Below are 17,589 nucleotides of genomic sequence, written 5' to 3'. Positions count from 1 at the left end.
TGGTGGTTGTTTTGTTTATCAATCAGTGCGACCAACTTCGGCCAAGTCATTTATTAGTAACCTATAAAATGAGTCAGTAGTGATAAAATCGGGGTAAAAGATGGGAAACCACCACGGCCACGGCCCCCATAGCAAATCCGGGGACTCGACTCCGACTTCCAACGGTTCGCGTAAAAGCATTTCGCGGACGGTCTCAAATCACGAAATTCCAGCGGATAAACCGAGCCCCTTGTTACCCGTGGAAAAGCTAACCAAAGTGAGTTCTCCTCTAAATTACATCACTTTTTTGCTATTTCATTGGAAAAATTGCGTCGTAATAACAATTAGAGGTTATTAAATTAAAATTTGTCAAGTTGGTATTGACGTTAGGCGCCATTTTGAATTCAAATTTCAGATTTTGGCCGATAAGTCTTTCGAAGAGGAAAACATCCATGGGATTACCCTTAATGTTTTCACGGTGAGTTGTTATTTTCTATGGTGAATGATTATTTAATAAATTTCTAGAAATATTTGTTTCCCCGTTACCCCGTCTTGGCCGAGAAGCTTTTCACGTACTTACTCAAGGGGGCTAAATCCCGCAATACTTACATTGACATTCAAGGCTTCAAACACCAATGCGAAAAATACCTTTCTGTGAGTGTGCCATCAATGATAGCCCCACTTGACATCCTCAAGTTCCAGATTCTTGACGATGAGACAGTCCGCGATGTTTTCGTCCGTATGTTTGCCACACAAGTGGAAGACTCCGGTGAAATTATAACCCCCGAAGGCCTCCGTTCGCTCTTAATGTGCGCTTATCACGTCAGCATGGACCACTACTCCGAGGGGCCCCAAATGTGCCTCTCAATAAGCAAAACTTTGAAAGCTGTTGTTGATAGTTGTTTTCACACCAAGACTCAACTTTCCACCCAATTCGTGTCTCATTGGTTGGCCGCAAATTGTCCCCGATTGTTGCTCCCCCTACACAGATATTTAGTACATTCCTTGGCCACTTCGTGGCGCACTTTGGAGGATATTGCAAATGCACCAGCCGCAGGTGAGTGCCTTAATTAAAAACAGTCAAACTTAAATAAATAGAAGTGAAATCGGACGCTGCGAAAGATGAGGTTGAAGAAGGTAAAAACTATTATACGATATTTAAGTTGGTAGGCGTGGTTAGTAACAATTTATTGTTAGGTTTGGAATTGGCCACGCCTGTTTTGGAACAAGCTCCACCCTTCAGTCAAAAACACCCCCATTTGCTACATATGAGTTTGTCGTGGTTGTTGGCAGGGGCCCTCCCACCAGTCTTCTCAAGACCACAGAAAGCCCATTCCCCTAGTAACAGTGGCGTTGGTAAAAAAAAACACTTGAAATAGACCACACCTACTTTAATTTGATTTGTCAAGGTTTGGCAAGTACCGCCTTCTTAACCAAATTACTGTGCGCTGTGCCTTCCCATTGGGTCGTTTTATATGATTCTGATGATAATGGTTTGGGGGCTAACCGTTTCCTACACCATGTTATGTCATACAAGGGCCCCACTTTGTGTCTTTTGAAGGTCGAAGACGGTCAAGTTTTCTGTATTGCATCACCTAATGAATGGAAAGAATCGAATCATTATTGGGGTGGGGAGGAGTCTGCTGTTTTTCAATTGTTACCAAAGTGAGTCACGATTACCAACTTAACAAGTTTTAATTTTTCCATCATTAGGTTTGTGTTACTGGAGATGGGGTCTAAAATGTTGTATTTGAATACAACGGTTCGGGGGTACCCCTATGGGTTACGTGCTGGTAAAGACCCACGCAAACCTATAATTATAGTAGACGGTGGTTTTGAAAAGGTCAGTTGATTTGTTACAATTTTTCGTTTCTAATCTTGTCACTAGATGGAGTTTAAAAAAATCCCCTACAGTTTACTACGTATTGAAGTGTGGGGTTGTGGGGACCCTGTAAGTCGCGAACATCAATTAGAAGTGAAAAAATGGGAAGTGAAAGAAGCGGAAAGACAGAGATGTGTGAAATTGAGCGCCGCTGATTGGCTGGACCATCCAGATAGGTATTTGTTGGAGTTGGCTGGGAGACCACAATACCACCAAAACCAAACACAATAAGTATCGATTAAGTACTTAGAAGTTTGTTATAGTGATATTAAATTTAGGTTAGGGACTGTTATATTTATTCAAAAGTCTCATTCTCATTGAAAAGTATTTATATGTGCCTTGAGAACCAACCAATGCCAACGTTACAGTATTTGGCTTTTTCGATATTATTAGCTACTTAACTAAATTTAATCAAGCTACTTAATTTGTTTTTATTTTTAACAGGGTGTTGTTCATTACACAAAGTGTTCAATCAGACATATTTTTATAAAAAATGTTTGACCCATCTTGTGTTTTATTACCTTCCTGTTCCTTATAACCTTAATTTAAAAAAATACAAGCTATGTTATGCAACCAACAATACATTCCGACATCTTTTTAGGTTATGTCAAGTGTCAATTTCTTGAAAAATTTCGTATTATTTCTAATATAAAGGCTCCAAAAAACACTTAAGTGCTTTTAGTATGCCTCAATTGTTCATAATAAAGTGTGTTTTTAATTTAAAACTCACCCAAACGTTATTCAGAATTACAGGTTTCTGTAACTTATTGCTATGTGAAATTTCCCAAATTAGTAAACAGACACGTATTGCTTCACAAATTTTAACAACGTGAGTATTTTTCTATTGTAATACCCAACTTTTATGTATTTGTAGGTAATGTCGAGATCAGCGGACTGGTTTACCGGTCCGCCCCCGTGGCCTCCGACCCTAAAAACCCTCGTTTTGGCCCCAGAGAACGCCCCAAAGCCACCCCCCGACGTCTCACTCACCGAAATAATGTCAAACAGTGCGAAATTTCCCGTGAAATTTCCCGTAGAATCGGTTCGGTGCAGCCAATTGTTACAAAATAAAATCCCCCAAACAACACTTGAAGCAAATGCCAATTCGGCTTATCCAGTGCTCCACGAACACGCTCTCCATTTGTGCACAATCTTCCTCAATTATCAGAAGAAAAATGGAAATAAATTCTACAAAAAAATGTCACTACTTGAATTAATCGATCGTTTGTTGAGTAAACGTGCCGTTTCTTTTGTTGGTGCCCTTGACGCGTATTTGTTACTAGATGGCAGCAGTGGTGTGAACAAATGGGAAACAATCGGGACAAAAAAAGAGAAATTTCCACTCGTTTTGGACAATTGTTTGAGTTATGATGAAATTAGGTTGGCAGCACTGGTATCGGTGTCGTCACACACTGTCTTCCTCAATGATGGAAGTAGACAAAATGAGGGAAAGTTTGAAAATGAGCGGGAAAATATACAAGATGGCGGCGTTATTATAGGACTAGTAGGTCCAAGATTACACAAAAGAAAGGTTATGGAATGTAGGGAAATTATTAGAAGTAAGGAACAAAATATCAAGAAGTTTGGGTACGGGAAAAAGTCCCTACAAAGCGAGTTTTTGGATTTTTACGGCGACTTTAATACCACTTATAATTCGAAATTAATTGAAACAAATAAAGATCGATATGTCAAATTATTACCCGACACCTACTTTGATAAGTTGATGTACGAAAGAAGATTAATTTTATCAATTGACACTCTTTTAATTGAGGCAAACTCTCGTGCGAAAATCCTCAACAAGATGGCGTACGTCCATGTCGTGGGTTTGGGTCTGGGTGTGTGGAAAATCTACGCCCAACAAGACGAAATTTTCATCAAAACTTTCATCCGACGCTTGGAAATCCTCACTTTGGACCACATAAGTGATGTTTGTTTTTCACATATCAAATACAAAATGGCCGATGTGCCACAAAATGGCCACATAACCTTACATTTCAAAGACCGTAATCCTCATTCGAAAATCCCGGAAAAATTACTTGTCGTTTCGTATCCATGGGACGGAAACGCTTTTCCCGGAAATGAGTTTTGGTGGGGGAGTTTGTGGACGAGTGGCGACCCTGCATGTGCGTGTTCGACACAAGTGGCAGAACTGCACAATTGCTGTATTAATCCGAAAGTCACTGCTTGGAATTTAAGGGTTGCCACCTTAAACGGTTTAGTGACTTTCGACGAGTACCGAGAGAAACTCACCAAAGAAACTTGTTAATTATTAATTAAACTAAAAATATTTATTACCATTTAATTTATCAGCACGTTTTAGTGTGAAAAGATGGGTCACACTATAAACTTATTTTGATGTTTACTTTTTCAAAAAAAAGTCAAAGTGGCTTAAACACAAAAAACATTTTTTTTAATTTATTTTGTCATATTTAAAAGAAAATCAGTAAAAATAGTTAAAACGAAGCCAGAAGTCCAAAATTTTGCTACCATTACTCTAACCGGTAAATTTCAGTGTGGAACCATGGGTCACACCATGGTTCTATTTTTGACAAGTACTGAGAGAATTTCACCAAGAAAGCTTAGTACTGATAGGAGAGTACCCAAAATCCAGACAAAGAAGGCGCCTTGTAGGGAGTAAAGGGTGAAAGGTTCCCATAAATTTTTGTTTTTGTTTAACTTTAACAGTTTTGCCAACATTTCGGTGTATTCGACGTCTTGGTACCACTTCAAGGCCAACCCACTTTCCACTATTCTTAAAATGACTTGGTTGAAAATTGTCAAAAGGGCGGAACCTTTGGGTACTATATAAGATATGAAATAAGATGTCAAACATTCATTAACTATATGTAACAGTGGAGTACCATCTTTGTCTAAATAATTTGTTTTAATAAATGGTTCTATGTCTCTCTTTCTTTCTAATTTCCCAATGTTCCTTTTATACGCAACCGAATCCATAATGTGTGGTACCGATCGTACTTTTTTTCGCTTCAAATTAGCCATTACTTTGGAACCATCACTGTCAAATGAATAAAAGTTGGTAGCAATGCTTAAATCCGACTTGTCAAGATCGTCAAGTGTTTCAATTTCTTTATAATAAGTTGGCGTTGTAAATGATTTAAAAAACGAACCTTGAACTAGACTCAAAATAATAATATTGAAAATCATACAAAATAATAAAAAAAATGATTGTCCTAATGTTGGTACTATCCTTATGGGAATCCCATGAATCACTCCGAACATTTCCCAAATTGCTTGGTACTTGCGTCTGGTAAAGTACCAAATGATGGTAAAAATGACACAAGTACCGTAAATACAAACCCATGTTGTAACATTAAAACAATAAAAAACCATCAACCATTGTGGTACTTTTTGCGATTTTGGTACCAAAGCACATATCTTGTCACTGTCGAATGGTACTGTAAACTCGATGTTTGCGGTACCATAATTGGTGATGAAGCGTCCATTGGTACTGATTTGGACTTGGTTATTGGCCACTAGACCCAAACTACCTGTCACGGTACCATTCGGTAGTACCCAACCGAAATTTTCGCGTCCAATTTCCCCAAAAATTTCAAAATCAAAGTTTAAAAATTCCGCCAAAGTTGACAAAAGACAACCATCTAAACCAACCAAACTACTTGATTTGTACACCGGATTGGCTCGCAATAATTCTGGTACTTGCACCACCATGGTGGGAAATCGCACAAACATTGATATTTTCAACGGAAACTTGTTCAAATTTCTTAAGTTGGTATGTGCATGGGTGGCGATGGTACCCCAAGTACCACTTTGATGGGTGAAGGGTGAGTAAGCAAAATGGCGGCCATTGTCACAAAAACACACATCCAAAACGCCAAAATCGGCCCAAAACCGGCGAAAAATCACCTCAGAGGTACCACTGGTACTGACAAAAAAAATCTTGTATGAATGTCGGGCAAGTGGTACCACAATTTCCGGTTTGGTGTCTAGGAACAAGTCAAGAGTTGTGGCGTCACTTGTCACAATCACGTGGGTTTTGATGGTACCAAAATTGGGAGTGGTACTATCATTTAGGGTTTTTTTCTCGATTTGGACACTTGTAGTGATATAGTTGGTAATACTGTCAAGATAGTCGTACAAGGTGAGGTTTTTAGTGGTTTCCAGGAGTACCAACCGTACTGATTTGTCCGAAATTTCGTCAATTTCATCCAAACAAGTATTGTTCAACATTTGTAATAGAAATAAGAAATTTTGTTTCATTGTTAACGAGATTTTGACGTCTGATTGAATTTCAGGGATTTTCTCATTAATGTCAAAACTGTAATTTCGATGATTTATTTTTCATAATAGCAATTTTCATAACGACTTGTAAATATAATTGACACTAATTTAGGGGAATTACGCGTAAGCTAACCTCAAAATAACAATTACAGTTCCCTGTAATTAATTAATCTTGAATTGGATTATAATGATTAGAAACGAAGTCAAGGAGTTACAAATGCTGAAAATCGTCGATCTATCAATAGTGAAAAACCTCGCAGCGCTGAAATTCGGCCGATGTTTCAGTAAATCTTTCATAATTTCTTGTTTTTTTCTCAAATTGTTATCGAAAATAACACTCCAAGTCTCAATTTTGTACGCCATGTTTAAAATTCGCTCAAATTCTTTTGACACAAGATCGCACAAAAAAATCACATAGAGGAGAAGAATCTGGAAGAAAAAATAACAAAAAAAATACAAAAAGACAAACTTACCCAAAATAACAAACCGGTGGTCACAGTCGTGACAAAATTAAGCCAACTATGCCTAATATTGAAATTTTTCGAAATCGAATCTTTATGAAAAAGATCAAAATACATCAAAGTCCTCGCCACAGAGAAGAAAATTGTCACGAGAATCGTCCATCCGAAAATTTCGGTGAAAATTTTAACGGCACGATTGAGGAGAAATAAGTTAAATTTAACGGTTTTGTAATTAGAAAAATCGGTTAAAAGTCGGTTTTGATGTTTGTATTTTTGAAGCAGGATTTTCAAAATGACACTACTCGACACAGTGCAGACAAAAAGTAGATAAATTTCAAAAAATTCGATCAAATAACTCTTTACAAAATAATAACCGATTAAATTAACCCAAGTCCAGATATTTAAACTTGTGTTGACAAAAAATATAATATGGATTGCAACCACGAAATAAAACGGTGGATTTAATTCTTGAGTATCAAATTTTGACAAAATTCCAAAAAGTTTCGTCCACTTATCGCGTCTGAGACTCATCAGGATTACCAAAATGTGAAAAGTGTGGAAATAAAGTGCAACATCCATTACGATTTTTAAAACCAATTGAACGATAGTAAAACCGTTGTATGTTAACCGTTTTTGATTTAAACTGTAAATCTCATAAATTGTGTAAATAAAAAATACGATAATTGGGTAGAATTTGTGATTTTTTTGTGTCGGTGCGAGCAATTTTCCGATACACAAACACGCCTTGATGGTCTTGACATCCATTTTGAACTGAATCAATAGCAATTAAGGAGAAAAACAAGTTAATGTGTTTTTTGAATTAATTATTAGCAAATATTGAGTTGAAATGTTACAAAAAGTATAAGATATCATCACCATTTAATTTATCGGTAATTTTCAGTCTGAAAAGATGGGTCACACTATAGTCCAATTTTCATGTTCATTTTTCAAAAAAAGTCACAATGGCTTTAAGTTTCGAGACATAACGTAATTTGTGTTTATCTTTTATAAATGTAAAATTTTTATTAAATTAGACATCGTGTTTTGAACTATTTTTTTTCCAAAAAATTGAAAAAACGGCTTAAAATTTGGTCCAAAGTTTAAAATTGGGACACATTTACGTAAATCGGTAATTTTCAGTGTGGAACGATGGGTCACACTATAGACTTATTTTAATGTTTAATTTATCAAAAAATTGCCAAAACGGCCTAATTGAAAACAACGACGACATTTAGTAATCTTGTTACTCAATATTAAAATTTTTGATCTAAAAAGAAGAGTAATGATGATGACCAATCTAAGTAAAAAAAAAACGTCAAAATGGCCTAAAACTTGTTCAAAAGTCCAAAATTTGGCCACTTTTGATCTAATCAGTAAATTTCACTGTGGAAAGATGGGTCACACTATGGTTTTATTTCAAACCCTAACCTTTCAAAAAAAAAAAACAATGTGTTTATTTTAAGGTAAATTGAGTTAAAATGAGACAAAAAGTTAAAATTAGAAACAAAAACTGAAAAATCGTGTTTCTCTCAAGTGGAAAAAACCTTGCGGCGGTAATTCGGGGAAAATCTTGGACCAAGTAGAACAAAATTTTGAGTCTAGGTGTTGTCAATGAAATTTTGTATAAAACTCGTGCAATTTCTTGAATCTCATTTCGTACATTGTCACATGCGAGAATTACAGCAATGACACCGCCCTGCAAAATATAGGCGGTAGTAGAAAAAAAAATTATGCAACCCGTGACTTACCACAAACAATAAAATAATGCAAATATTGTCAACCACAACCACGAATTTCATATTTTTTAATCCATGTTTGAACGTGAGGTCAATGTAAATTAAAATCCGGAGATAACTATACATGATTATTAGTAGTATTGGCCATGAAAAAATCCGGTTAAAATCGTCGATACTGTCCCTCAAAATGAAAAATTTCGTAGCAATTGACTCAAAATTCCGACTGAGACTCTTTTTGAGTGAATTTAACCCAAAAAAAATTTTCTTGAGAAAAACAAAAATCAAAAAATTGTAGTAAATCATGGGATAAAGTTGTACAACATCGAAAATATACTGTCGTGAATACTTAACTCCAATCACTGTCAACCAAACCCAAGCAGTGAACACACTCAAAGTCCAAAAAAACAAATTTATAAACGCGAATAAAGTCACTATTGAATTATTATTATCCTCAATTTTTTTCAAATTATTCAAAAGTGAATCCCATTCCCTCCCCTTATAACACGTTACAATCACAGTTGTGTAAAAATTAAAACAGAAACAAACCACATCTAGAGCGATTTTAATCCAAAGTTTGAGCAAATTAAATTTTTGGTAAAACGGTTTTCTGTAAATGTAAGTCAAAGAAACGCTAATTGTTAAAACTGCAAAATAAATTATTGAGTAGATTTTTTGATTTAAATTTTTTGATTCGGGAATAATTGCGAGAATTTTACCAATCTTGAAAATAACGTTCAGTTTTTTCATTGTTTTCGTGGCTACTGAAATAATTAGTACCAGAACATGTTTCTCGTTGGTTAATTATAGTAATTCAAGTGTTTTTGTTTGTGCTACGAAAATCAATAAACTTGTTTTGCACCAACAATAATAAAACTGAGATTGAACAAACCATTGGTACCAAGACCTATCAATGGTACTATTAAGTGGTACTAAAGAAAGATAAATAAAGATACCTTCAATGATTTTGAGGTACTACTAGAACTACTAGTGCTATTTTTTGGTACAACCTCAAAGTAAGTTTATTGGGCTAAAAATATCTTCTAAGTACTACTAAAATTATTAATGCTACCAGTAGTACTATTTTTTGGTATACAAGTTAAGAAAAATTGTCAAGACACTACTAGAACTACTAGTTTAGGTACTAGTACTACTACAGCAATGTTATCAGGTCAGTGAATTAAAAAAGTGTTTAAAACTCGGAAATTTTTATACAGTTAAACAAATCGGTAAATTCTAGTGTGGAACAAGGGGTCACACCTTGGGTCTATTTTGATTTTTAATTGTCTAAAAAAAGTTTGACAAAACGGCCAAAAAAACTATTTTTTTATAAATATCTTATTAAATTATAAAATTTTAATCTACAATTTAGGAACTTAAAATTTTGGGATTGAACTTACAAAAAACCGGTCGCAACGGTTTAAAACCCAAACCAAAATTGAAAATTTTGCAACCTTTAAACTAATTGTTAAATTTTAGTGTGGAACGAGGGGTCACACTATACCTTTATTTAAAAAGTTAAAATGGCCTTAGAAATATTTATATTAAATAGTTTTTTCTAATATGATTTTGAAATTTTGATATAAAAATTAGGCAACGTGGCTTATTTTTAGTACAATTTGCAATTTTTTTAAAAAACGGCCTAAAATATAATTAAAAGTCTCAGATTTTGACACCATCTGACAAATCGGTAAATTTCAGTCTGAAACGAGGGGTCACACTATACCCTTATTTTAATGTTTAGTTTTCAAAAAAAGTTAAAATGGCCTTAGAAATATTTATTTTTATAAGTTTTTTTAATATGATTTTAAAATTTTGATATAAAAATTAAGCAATGTAGCTTATTTTTAGTACAATCTGCATTTTTTTTAAAAAACGGCCTAAAATATAATTAAAAGTTTAAAATTTTGACACCATCAGATTAATCGGTAAATTTTATTGTGAAACGAGGGGTCACACTTAACTCTTATTTTGATCTTTACTTTTCAAAAAAAGTGAAAATGGCCTAAAAAATAATTATTTTTAATAAACGGCTTAAAACCAAAATTGAAATTGAAAATTTTGCAACCTTTTAATCTGTAAATTTTAGTGTGGAACGAGGAGTTTCACTATAACTTTATTTTCATTTTTAGTTTTCAAAAACAGTCAAAATGACTAAAAATTATTTTTTTTTATAATTTCTTAGAATAATTTAAAAATTCTAATGTGAAAATTAAGCAACGTAGCTTATTACTAGTACAATCTGATTTTTTTTAACTTTATAAAACGGCCTAAAATTTAATTAAAAGTTTAAAATTTTGACACCATTTGACAAATCGGTAAATTTTAGTGTGGAACGAGGGGTCACACTATACCCTTATTTTAATAATTAGTTTTCAAAAAAAGTTAAATGGCCTTTGAAATATTTATTTTTATTAGTTTTTTAATATGATTTTGAAATTTTGATATAAAAATTAAGCAACGTAGCTTATTTTTAGTACAATTTGCAATTTTTCTAAAAAACGGCCTAAAATATAATTAAGTCTCAAATTTTGACACCATCTGAAAAATCGGTAAATTTCAGTCTGAAACGAGTGGTCACACTATACCCTTATTTTAATGTTTAGTTTTCAAAAAAAGTTAAAATGGCCTTAGAAATATTTATTTTTATTAGTTTTTTTTAATATGATTTTGAAATTTTGATATAAAAATTAAGCAATGTAGCTTATTTTTAGTACAATCTGCATTTTTTTTAAAACGTAAAATATAATTAAAAGTTTAAAATATTGACACCATCTGACAAATTGGTAAATTTCAGTGTGGAACGAGGGGTCACACTTAACTCTTATTTTGATGTTTAGTTTTCAAAAAAAGTCAAAATGCCCTAAATAATAATTATTTTCAATAACCGGTTTAAAACCAAAACCAAAATTGGAAATTTTGCAACCTTTTCACCAATCGGTAAATTTTAGTGTGGAACGAGGCGTTACACTATAACTTTATTTTTATTTTTAGTTTTCAAAAAAAGTCAAAATGACTAAATATTATTATTTTATAATTTTTTAAAATAATTTTAAAATTCAAATCTGAAAATTAAGCAAACTAGTACAATCTGCATTTTTTACAACTTCAAAAAACGGCTTAAAATATAATTAAAAGTTTAAAATTTTGACACCATCTGTCAAATCGGTAAATTTCAGTGTGGAACGAGGGGTCACACTTAACTCTTATTTTGATGTTTAGTTTTCAAAAAAAAAGTCAAAATGGCCTAAAAAATAATTATTTTTAAAAATAAACTAACACTACTAAAACTACTAGGTTACTAGTACTACTTTTTGGTATACAATATCAAAATATAAAAATTGGTACCACTTTGTATTTTAGTACCAACATCTAGTTTTTGGATACAGTACGTAAACTAGTACTAGTAAGTACCCGAAATTGTCCAAAGGTCACCATCAACTCGTTTTGAATTAGTGGTACCAAAATCTGAAGTGGTACCATTATCAAGGTTTCTATAAATTTCATTGACGTTTTCAAATTCTCAAAGAAAACTGTTAAAATGATAAAATATTCTAAATTTGAGTTAAAATTCAGTTCCTTTTCAAATCAGAGAGTAACAACCTTAAAATGTGTAAACAAATCTATTGATTGAAAAGTACGTTCATTTGCGTTTAATTTAAAATGCAAAATAGCTATTTTTGAAAAGTTTAGTAACAATGAACTTGAATTTAATTAAAACATTCTAATTATTCCATTGCGTTAATAATTTTTGGTAATTATTTTATAAAAAATAGTTGTAAGATTGTATTTGAAAAAAAACGGTTCAAAATCAGTCTCACGTCCTAAATTTTGGTGTTTTTGTCACATTGGTACCTCATTTCTGGTATTAATTACCCCCCAAACAACATAAAAGGAATAAATTAGCATTTCCTGTATTTATAAACCTGCGAGATTATAAAACTCCCAGACAAAATCCCTCTTCACTCACTCCTCACCAACCATGGACTCAAACAGCACAAACTTCCAATTCGGTCGTTGGTTGGCAACTCCACCACCGGGTGAAGAAGTCATCATTTCAGGTACACACTCCCTCATCCCCTCATGTCTAATCCCAATTTTCAGGAACTTCAGGCCGATTCCCAGCCTCCAACAACGTCCAAGAATTCCGCGACAATCTTTTCAGCAAAAAAGACATGATGGACGAGATTGACAAACGCTGGAAAGTCAACAATAGCGAAATCCCCTCAAAAGGGGGCCTCCTCCCTGACATCACCAAATTCGATCCGGGATTTTTCGGGATTCACTATCGCCAAGCCGAGAATATGGAACCAGCGATGAGGAACTTTCTTGAAGTAGCGCTGGAGGCAATCCTAGATTCGGGATTTCATCCCAGGGAATTGGAAGGGAGCAAAACGGGGGTTTTTGTGGGGTATTCCTGGTCGGATTTAGAAGCACCGTCTTTGAGCGAAGCTGGGAAGCCCCAGATTTTCGGAATGACAGGGTAAGTACCCAAATTTGGTACCATAATCCCAATTTTTGGTATAGTTACAGCCGGAGTTTTTTTCCTCACCGGATTAGTTACTATTTGAAACTCAAAGGGCCTTCAGTGGTGGTCGACTCGGCTTGCAGTAGCTCGTTTAATGGCCTTGAACATGCCTTCAAGGCTATAAGAACCGGGCAATGTGATAATGCCCTAGTCGGCGGTTGTAACCTAACCCTACATCCTGGTACCACTTTACAGTTTGCACGGTATGGCCTTTTGAGTAAAGACTGCATTTGCAAAGTGTTTGATCAAGATGCCAATGGCTATGTGCGCAGTGAAACAGTTGCTTGTGTTTTTTTGCAAAAGGCCAAAAATGCCCGCCGGATTTATGCCCAAGTAAGTCAAATTTTTAACATTTTTTTTTCTAAAGTAAATTATTTCACTGTTATTGAACTAATCGGTAAATTTCAGTCTGGAACGAGGGGTCACACTATAACTTTATTTTCATGATTAGTTTTCAAAAAAAAATTAAAATGGCCCAAAATTTTTTTTTTAATTTAAAAATGATTTTGATATAATAATCAAGCAACGTAGCTTGTACTAGTACAATCAGCAATTTTGTCAAAACCAGTAAAAAATATAATTCAAAATTTAAAATTTTGACACTATCTAATTAATTGGTCACACTATAACTTTATTTTAATGTTTAGTTTTCAAAAAAAATTAAATTTTGATATAAAAATTAAGCAACGTGGCTTGATGCTAGTACAATTAGCGATTTTTTTCAAAAAACTTAAAAAACAGTTTAAAATATAATGAAAAGTTTAAAATTTTGTCACTTTTGCTTTCAAAAAAAAATTAAATGGCTTAAAAAATTATTTTTTTAAATTTCTTTTAAATAATTTTGATATAAAAATTAAACAACGTAGCTTGTTACTAGTACAATTGGCGGCGATTTTTTCAAAAAATTTAAAAAACAGTTCAAATTACAATCAAAAATTATAAATTTTGACATTGTTGAACTAATCGGTAAATTTCAGTGTGGAACAAGGGGTCACACTATAACGTTATTTTAATGTTAAGTTTTCAAAAAAAGTCGAAAAGGCTTTAATTTTTTTTTAATTTTGTAAAATAATTTTAAATTTTTATTTGAAAATTAATCAACGTAGCTTGTTTTAGTATAATTTGCGCAATTTTTCCAAAAAACTTAAAGAAACGGTTTAAAATATAATGAAAATTTTAAAATTTTGTCACTTTTGTTTTCAAAAAAAAATTAAATGGTTTATAAAATTATTTTTTTTTAATTTCTTTTAAATAATTTTGATACAAAAATTAAGCAACGTAGTTTGTTAGTAGTACAATTAACGATTTTTTCAAAAAAAAATTAAAACAGTTTAAAATACAATCAAAAATTTTAAATTTTGACATTGTTGAACTAATCGGTAAATTTCAGTATGAAACAAGGGGTCACACTATAACGTTATTTTAACGTTAAGTTTTCAAAAAAAAATCGAAAAGGCTTTAATTTTTTTTTAATTTTGTAAAATAATTTTAAATTGTTATTTGAAAATTAATCAACGTAGCTTGTTTCAGTATAATTTGCGCAATTTTTTCAAAAAACTAAAACGATTTAAAATATAATGAAAAAAGTCTAAAATTTTGACACTATCTAACTAATCGGTAAATTTTAGTGGAACGAGAGGTCACACTATAACTTTATTTTCATGTTTAGTTTTTAAAAAAGTTAAATGGCCTTAAAAATTATTTTTTAATACATTTTTAAAATAAATTAAAATTTTGATTTAAAAATTAAGCAAATAGCTTATCACTAGTACAATCAGAAATTTTTTTAACTTAAAAAAACGTCTTAAAATATAATCAAAAGTTTAAAATTTTGCCACTATTTAAATAATCGGTAAATTTCAGTGTGAAACGAGGGGTCACACTTTAGTTTTATTTTGCAATATAATTTTTCAAAAAACAGTCAAAACGACCCAAAACAATATTTTTTGATAAATCTTTAAATAAAACAAATTTTCGATCTTTGCACGTTTTTTTTTAAATTTGCAAAATATTCAAAATTTTGTGTTCTTCAACTTTCCAAAAACCAATAATGAAAAATTTCGAAGATCGTGGGTGCAAAAATCAACGACGATGGCTTCAAGAGTGAAGGTTTATCGTTCCCATCGCACAAAATGCAAGGCCAACTTTTGAAGGAAATCTACAACGAGTGCGACATAGCACCATCCCGGATCGCATACATGGAACTGCATGGTACTGGTACCAAAGTGGGCGATGGGCAAGAACTCCAAGCCGTCGACGATGCAATAGTGAACCAAAGGGACAAAACCTTGATAATAGGTTCCGTCAAGTCGAACATTGGGCACGCGGAACCCGCCTCTGGCATGTCCTCCCTCATCAAGGTACTCATCGCGATGGAGGAGGGAAAAATCGCACCAAACATGAACCTGAACCAAATCAAGGCCGGGTTCACGTCCCTCGAGCAAGGGAAATTGAAGGTCGCGACCGAAATAACCCCTTTGGAGGATGAGGAACCCATAGTGGGGATAAGCAATTTTGGGTTCGGGGGGAATAACTGTCACGTGATTTTGAAACGAGTGTCAAAAGTGAACCACAAGGTTCGAGATGAGGTTCCAAGGTTGGTTTGTGTGAGTGGTCGGACTGTTGAAGCAGTTGAAGAGATTTTAAATGATGTTAAAAGGAGAAAATTCAACGTTGAATTTGTTGCAATGTTGCACCAACTTTTCAAAAATCAATTCACTACTCACTTGTACCGGGGGTTTACCCTTATTACCAAAAATGGTACTCTTGGTACTTCCATTAGCCAAATTGGGGTTGAACCAAGTGTTTTGGTTAATTTCGGGGAGTTCCAAAAGAGTTACAAAGGAGTTTGTCAGTACTTTATGTTGTTTCCGACATTTAGGAGTACCATGGAACGGATTAGTGACATTTTGGGGAGTGGTACCAATCTTTATGACATTATTTTGGGAGGGAGCACCAAGAATGATCTACTTGGGAGTGTTTGTACCCAAATTGGGATTATTGACACTCTAAGGGACATCCAAGTGGTACCAAAAGTCACATGGGGGAACCCCATTGGTAAACTAATCTGTGCCTATTATCACAAAGTTGTGACACTTGAAGAATTAATTGAAATGGTACTTAACATAGATTCCGAAAATCACAAATTTCAAATTTTAACTGCAAGTACCAAAATTGAAATTTTGGAAAATTTTGAAAATTGTCACCACATTTTGAATGTCAGTGATTGTGATAAGACTCTCACTCAGGGTCTTGCAACGTTTTTAAATTTCCTCGGCCGGTACCATTTTCTCAAAGTCGTAGTACCATTTTATAATTGTGTTTTTAGGTTGTACCAAAGTGGGTACGATTTGGACTTGGCTAAACTCTACACTCCTGTTACATTCCCTGTAAGTCGTGGTACTCCAATGATCTCACCTTTGGTCAAGTGGTACCATGCCAAAGTTTGGCACAGTACTGCCTTCACAGCATTTGCCAAAAAGACCGACATGAAGTACGATATTGGGTTAATGGATGAGAATAGTTACTTGGAAGGGCATGTCATCGATGGTACTACTTTTGGTACCATTTTTGAAATTTTGGTACCATTTTGAATTTTTTTCTAGGTCGTAATTTGTTCCCCGCCACTGGTTATTTGAACATAATTTGGGAGATAATCGCCAAGGAGCGGTTTGTTCAACCGATTCATTTGCCTATAGTTTTCCAAAATTGTAAATTTGTGAGAGCGACAACAATGCCAAAAACCGGTTTTGTCACATTTTCGGTCTCGATTCAACGCAAAAATGGGTTTTTTGAAATTGTCGAAAATGATAGTATTGTTATGACAGGAGAGGTTTTGGTACCGGATGATATAAAGTCGTACCAAATTGATTTACCCGAATTGGAAATTAAAAATGATCCAAAGGAGTTTTTGGACGAATTTGAAGTTTATAAAGAGTTGTATTTGAGAGGTTATAATTACAGTGGGTTGTTTAAAGGCTTAGTTAAATGTAATATTGATGGGTCAGCTGGGTTAGTACGATGGGACAATAACTGGATCAGTTTTATGGATAAAATGCTTCAAATTAAAATTTTGCAACTCGATTCAAGGCTTTTATATGTCCCGACTGGCATCAAAAAATTGTCAATTGATCCAATCAAACATCTAGAAATTGTCGAAGAAACAAGGGAAAATGTAATTCCAGTCTATTCCTACAAAAACAGTGATGTTATCAGGTCAGTAAATTAAAAAAGTGTTTAAAAGTCGAAAATTTTTACGCAGTTGAACTAATCAGTAAATTCTAGTGTGGAACAAGGGGTCACACTTTGGGTCCATTTTGATTTTTAACTGTCTCAAAAAAGTTTGACAAAACGGCATAAAAAACTATTTTTTTTATAAATATCTTACTAAATTATAAAATTTTGATCTGAAATTTAGTAACTTAAAATTTTGAAATTGAACTTACAAAAAAACAGTCAAAACGGTTTAAAACTCAAACCAAAATTGAAATTTTTGCAACCTTTAAATTAATTGGTAAATTTTAGTGTGGAACAAGGGGTCACACTATACCCTTATTTTAATGTTTAGTTTTCATAAAAAAGTTAAAATGGCCTTAGAAATATTTATTTTTAATAGTTTTTTTAATATGATTTTGAAATTTTGATATAAAAATTAAGCAACGTAGCTTATTTTTAGTAGTCTGCAATTTTTTCAAAAAACCTTAAAAAACGACCTAAAATATAATTAAAAGTCTAAAATTTTGACAC

The 17,589-nt window shown here is 33.3% G+C and overlaps 4 protein-coding genes across 5 annotated transcripts in view; 3 read left to right on the top strand and 1 right to left on the bottom strand.

Annotated features, from left to right (window-relative positions):
- The first annotated feature begins 7 nt into the window (after positions 1-7).
- LOC123008833 (restriction of telomere capping protein 5) lies at positions 8-2,366 on the top strand. 2 transcript variants are annotated; one of them, XM_044404857.1, is made up of 8 exons: positions 8-256; positions 395-457; positions 505-633; positions 682-1,036; positions 1,177-1,335; positions 1,389-1,644; positions 1,693-1,822; positions 1,868-2,366. In XM_044404857.1, exons 1-8 carry the CDS (start codon positions 101-103, stop codon positions 2,090-2,092), a joined length of 1,473 nt encoding a protein of 490 aa, XP_044260792.1. In that variant the 5' UTR covers positions 8-100; the 3' UTR covers positions 2,093-2,366. The 2 variants fall into 2 exon arrangements, with proteins under 2 accessions (XP_044260792.1, XP_044260791.1); XM_044404856.1 differs by having other exon boundaries at positions 505-1,036.
- A 104-nt stretch (positions 2,367-2,470) lies between these two features.
- On the top strand, positions 2,471-4,759 carry LOC123008834. Its single transcript, XM_044404858.1, has 2 exons — positions 2,471-2,690; positions 2,736-4,759. The coding sequence occupies exon 2, from the start codon at positions 2,739-2,741 to the stop codon at positions 4,125-4,127; it is 1,389 nt and encodes a 462-aa protein (XP_044260793.1). The 5' UTR covers positions 2,471-2,690; positions 2,736-2,738; the 3' UTR covers positions 4,128-4,759.
- Positions 4,760-6,283: 1,524 nt separating this feature from the next.
- LOC123009016 (gustatory and pheromone receptor 39a-like) lies at positions 6,284-7,347 on the bottom strand. Its single transcript, XM_044405111.1, has 2 exons — positions 6,595-7,347; positions 6,284-6,550 (listed from the first exon to the last, which is right to left on the bottom strand). Exons 1-2 carry the CDS (start codon positions 7,345-7,347, stop codon positions 6,284-6,286), a joined length of 1,020 nt encoding a protein of 339 aa, XP_044261046.1.
- A 4,912-nt stretch (positions 7,348-12,259) lies between these two features.
- LOC123008872 (fatty acid synthase-like) overlaps positions 12,260-17,589 on the top strand; it is a 13,168-nt gene continuing 7,838 nt past the window's right edge. Inside the window, exons 1-6 of the mRNA XM_044404901.1 lie at positions 12,260-12,376; positions 12,420-12,798; positions 12,843-13,176; positions 14,910-16,123; positions 16,172-16,392; positions 16,449-17,058. Of these exons, the coding sequence (XP_044260836.1) occupies positions 12,298-12,376; positions 12,420-12,798; positions 12,843-13,176; positions 14,910-16,123; positions 16,172-16,392; positions 16,449-17,058 (2,837 nt within the window). The 5' untranslated portion in view covers positions 12,260-12,297. The remainder of the gene's footprint in view (positions 12,377-12,419; positions 12,799-12,842; positions 13,177-14,909; positions 16,124-16,171; positions 16,393-16,448; positions 17,059-17,589) is intronic.

The sequence above is a fragment of the Tribolium madens genome, unplaced genomic scaffold, assembly GCF_015345945.1.
Source record: "Tribolium madens isolate multiple individuals breed KSU strain unplaced genomic scaffold, Tmad_KSU_1.1 Scaffold_71;HRSCAF=194;Tcas5.2_LG6, whole genome shotgun sequence".
Classification (NCBI taxonomy): Eukaryota; Metazoa; Arthropoda; class Insecta; order Coleoptera; family Tenebrionidae; genus Tribolium; species Tribolium madens.
Note: the sequence above shows the minus strand (reverse complement) of the source record. Positions and strands in the feature narration are given on the sequence as shown.

Coding starts and splice junctions, on each gene's coding strand:
- LOC123008833 (XM_044404856.1), top strand. CDS start 101: ATGGGAAACCACCACGGCCACGGCCCCCATAGCAAATCCGGGGACTCG. Junction 257..394: donor CCGTGGAAAAGCTAACCAAA/GTGAGTTCTCCT, acceptor TTCAAATTTCAG/ATTTTGGCCGATAAGTCTTT. Junction 1,037..1,176: donor TGCAAATGCACCAGCCGCAG/GTGAGTGCCTTA, acceptor ATTTATTGTTAG/GTTTGGAATTGGCCACGCCT.
- LOC123008834 (XM_044404858.1), top strand. CDS start 2,739: ATGTCGAGATCAGCGGACTGGTTTACCGGTCCGCCCCCGTGGCCTCCG.
- LOC123009016 (XM_044405111.1), bottom strand. CDS start 7,347: ATGGATGTCAAGACCATCAAGGCGTGTTTGTGTATCGGAAAATTGCTC. Junction 6,551..6,594: donor CCACCGGTTTGTTATTTTGG/GTAAGTTTGTCT, acceptor TTTTTCTTCCAG/ATTCTTCTCCTCTATGTGAT.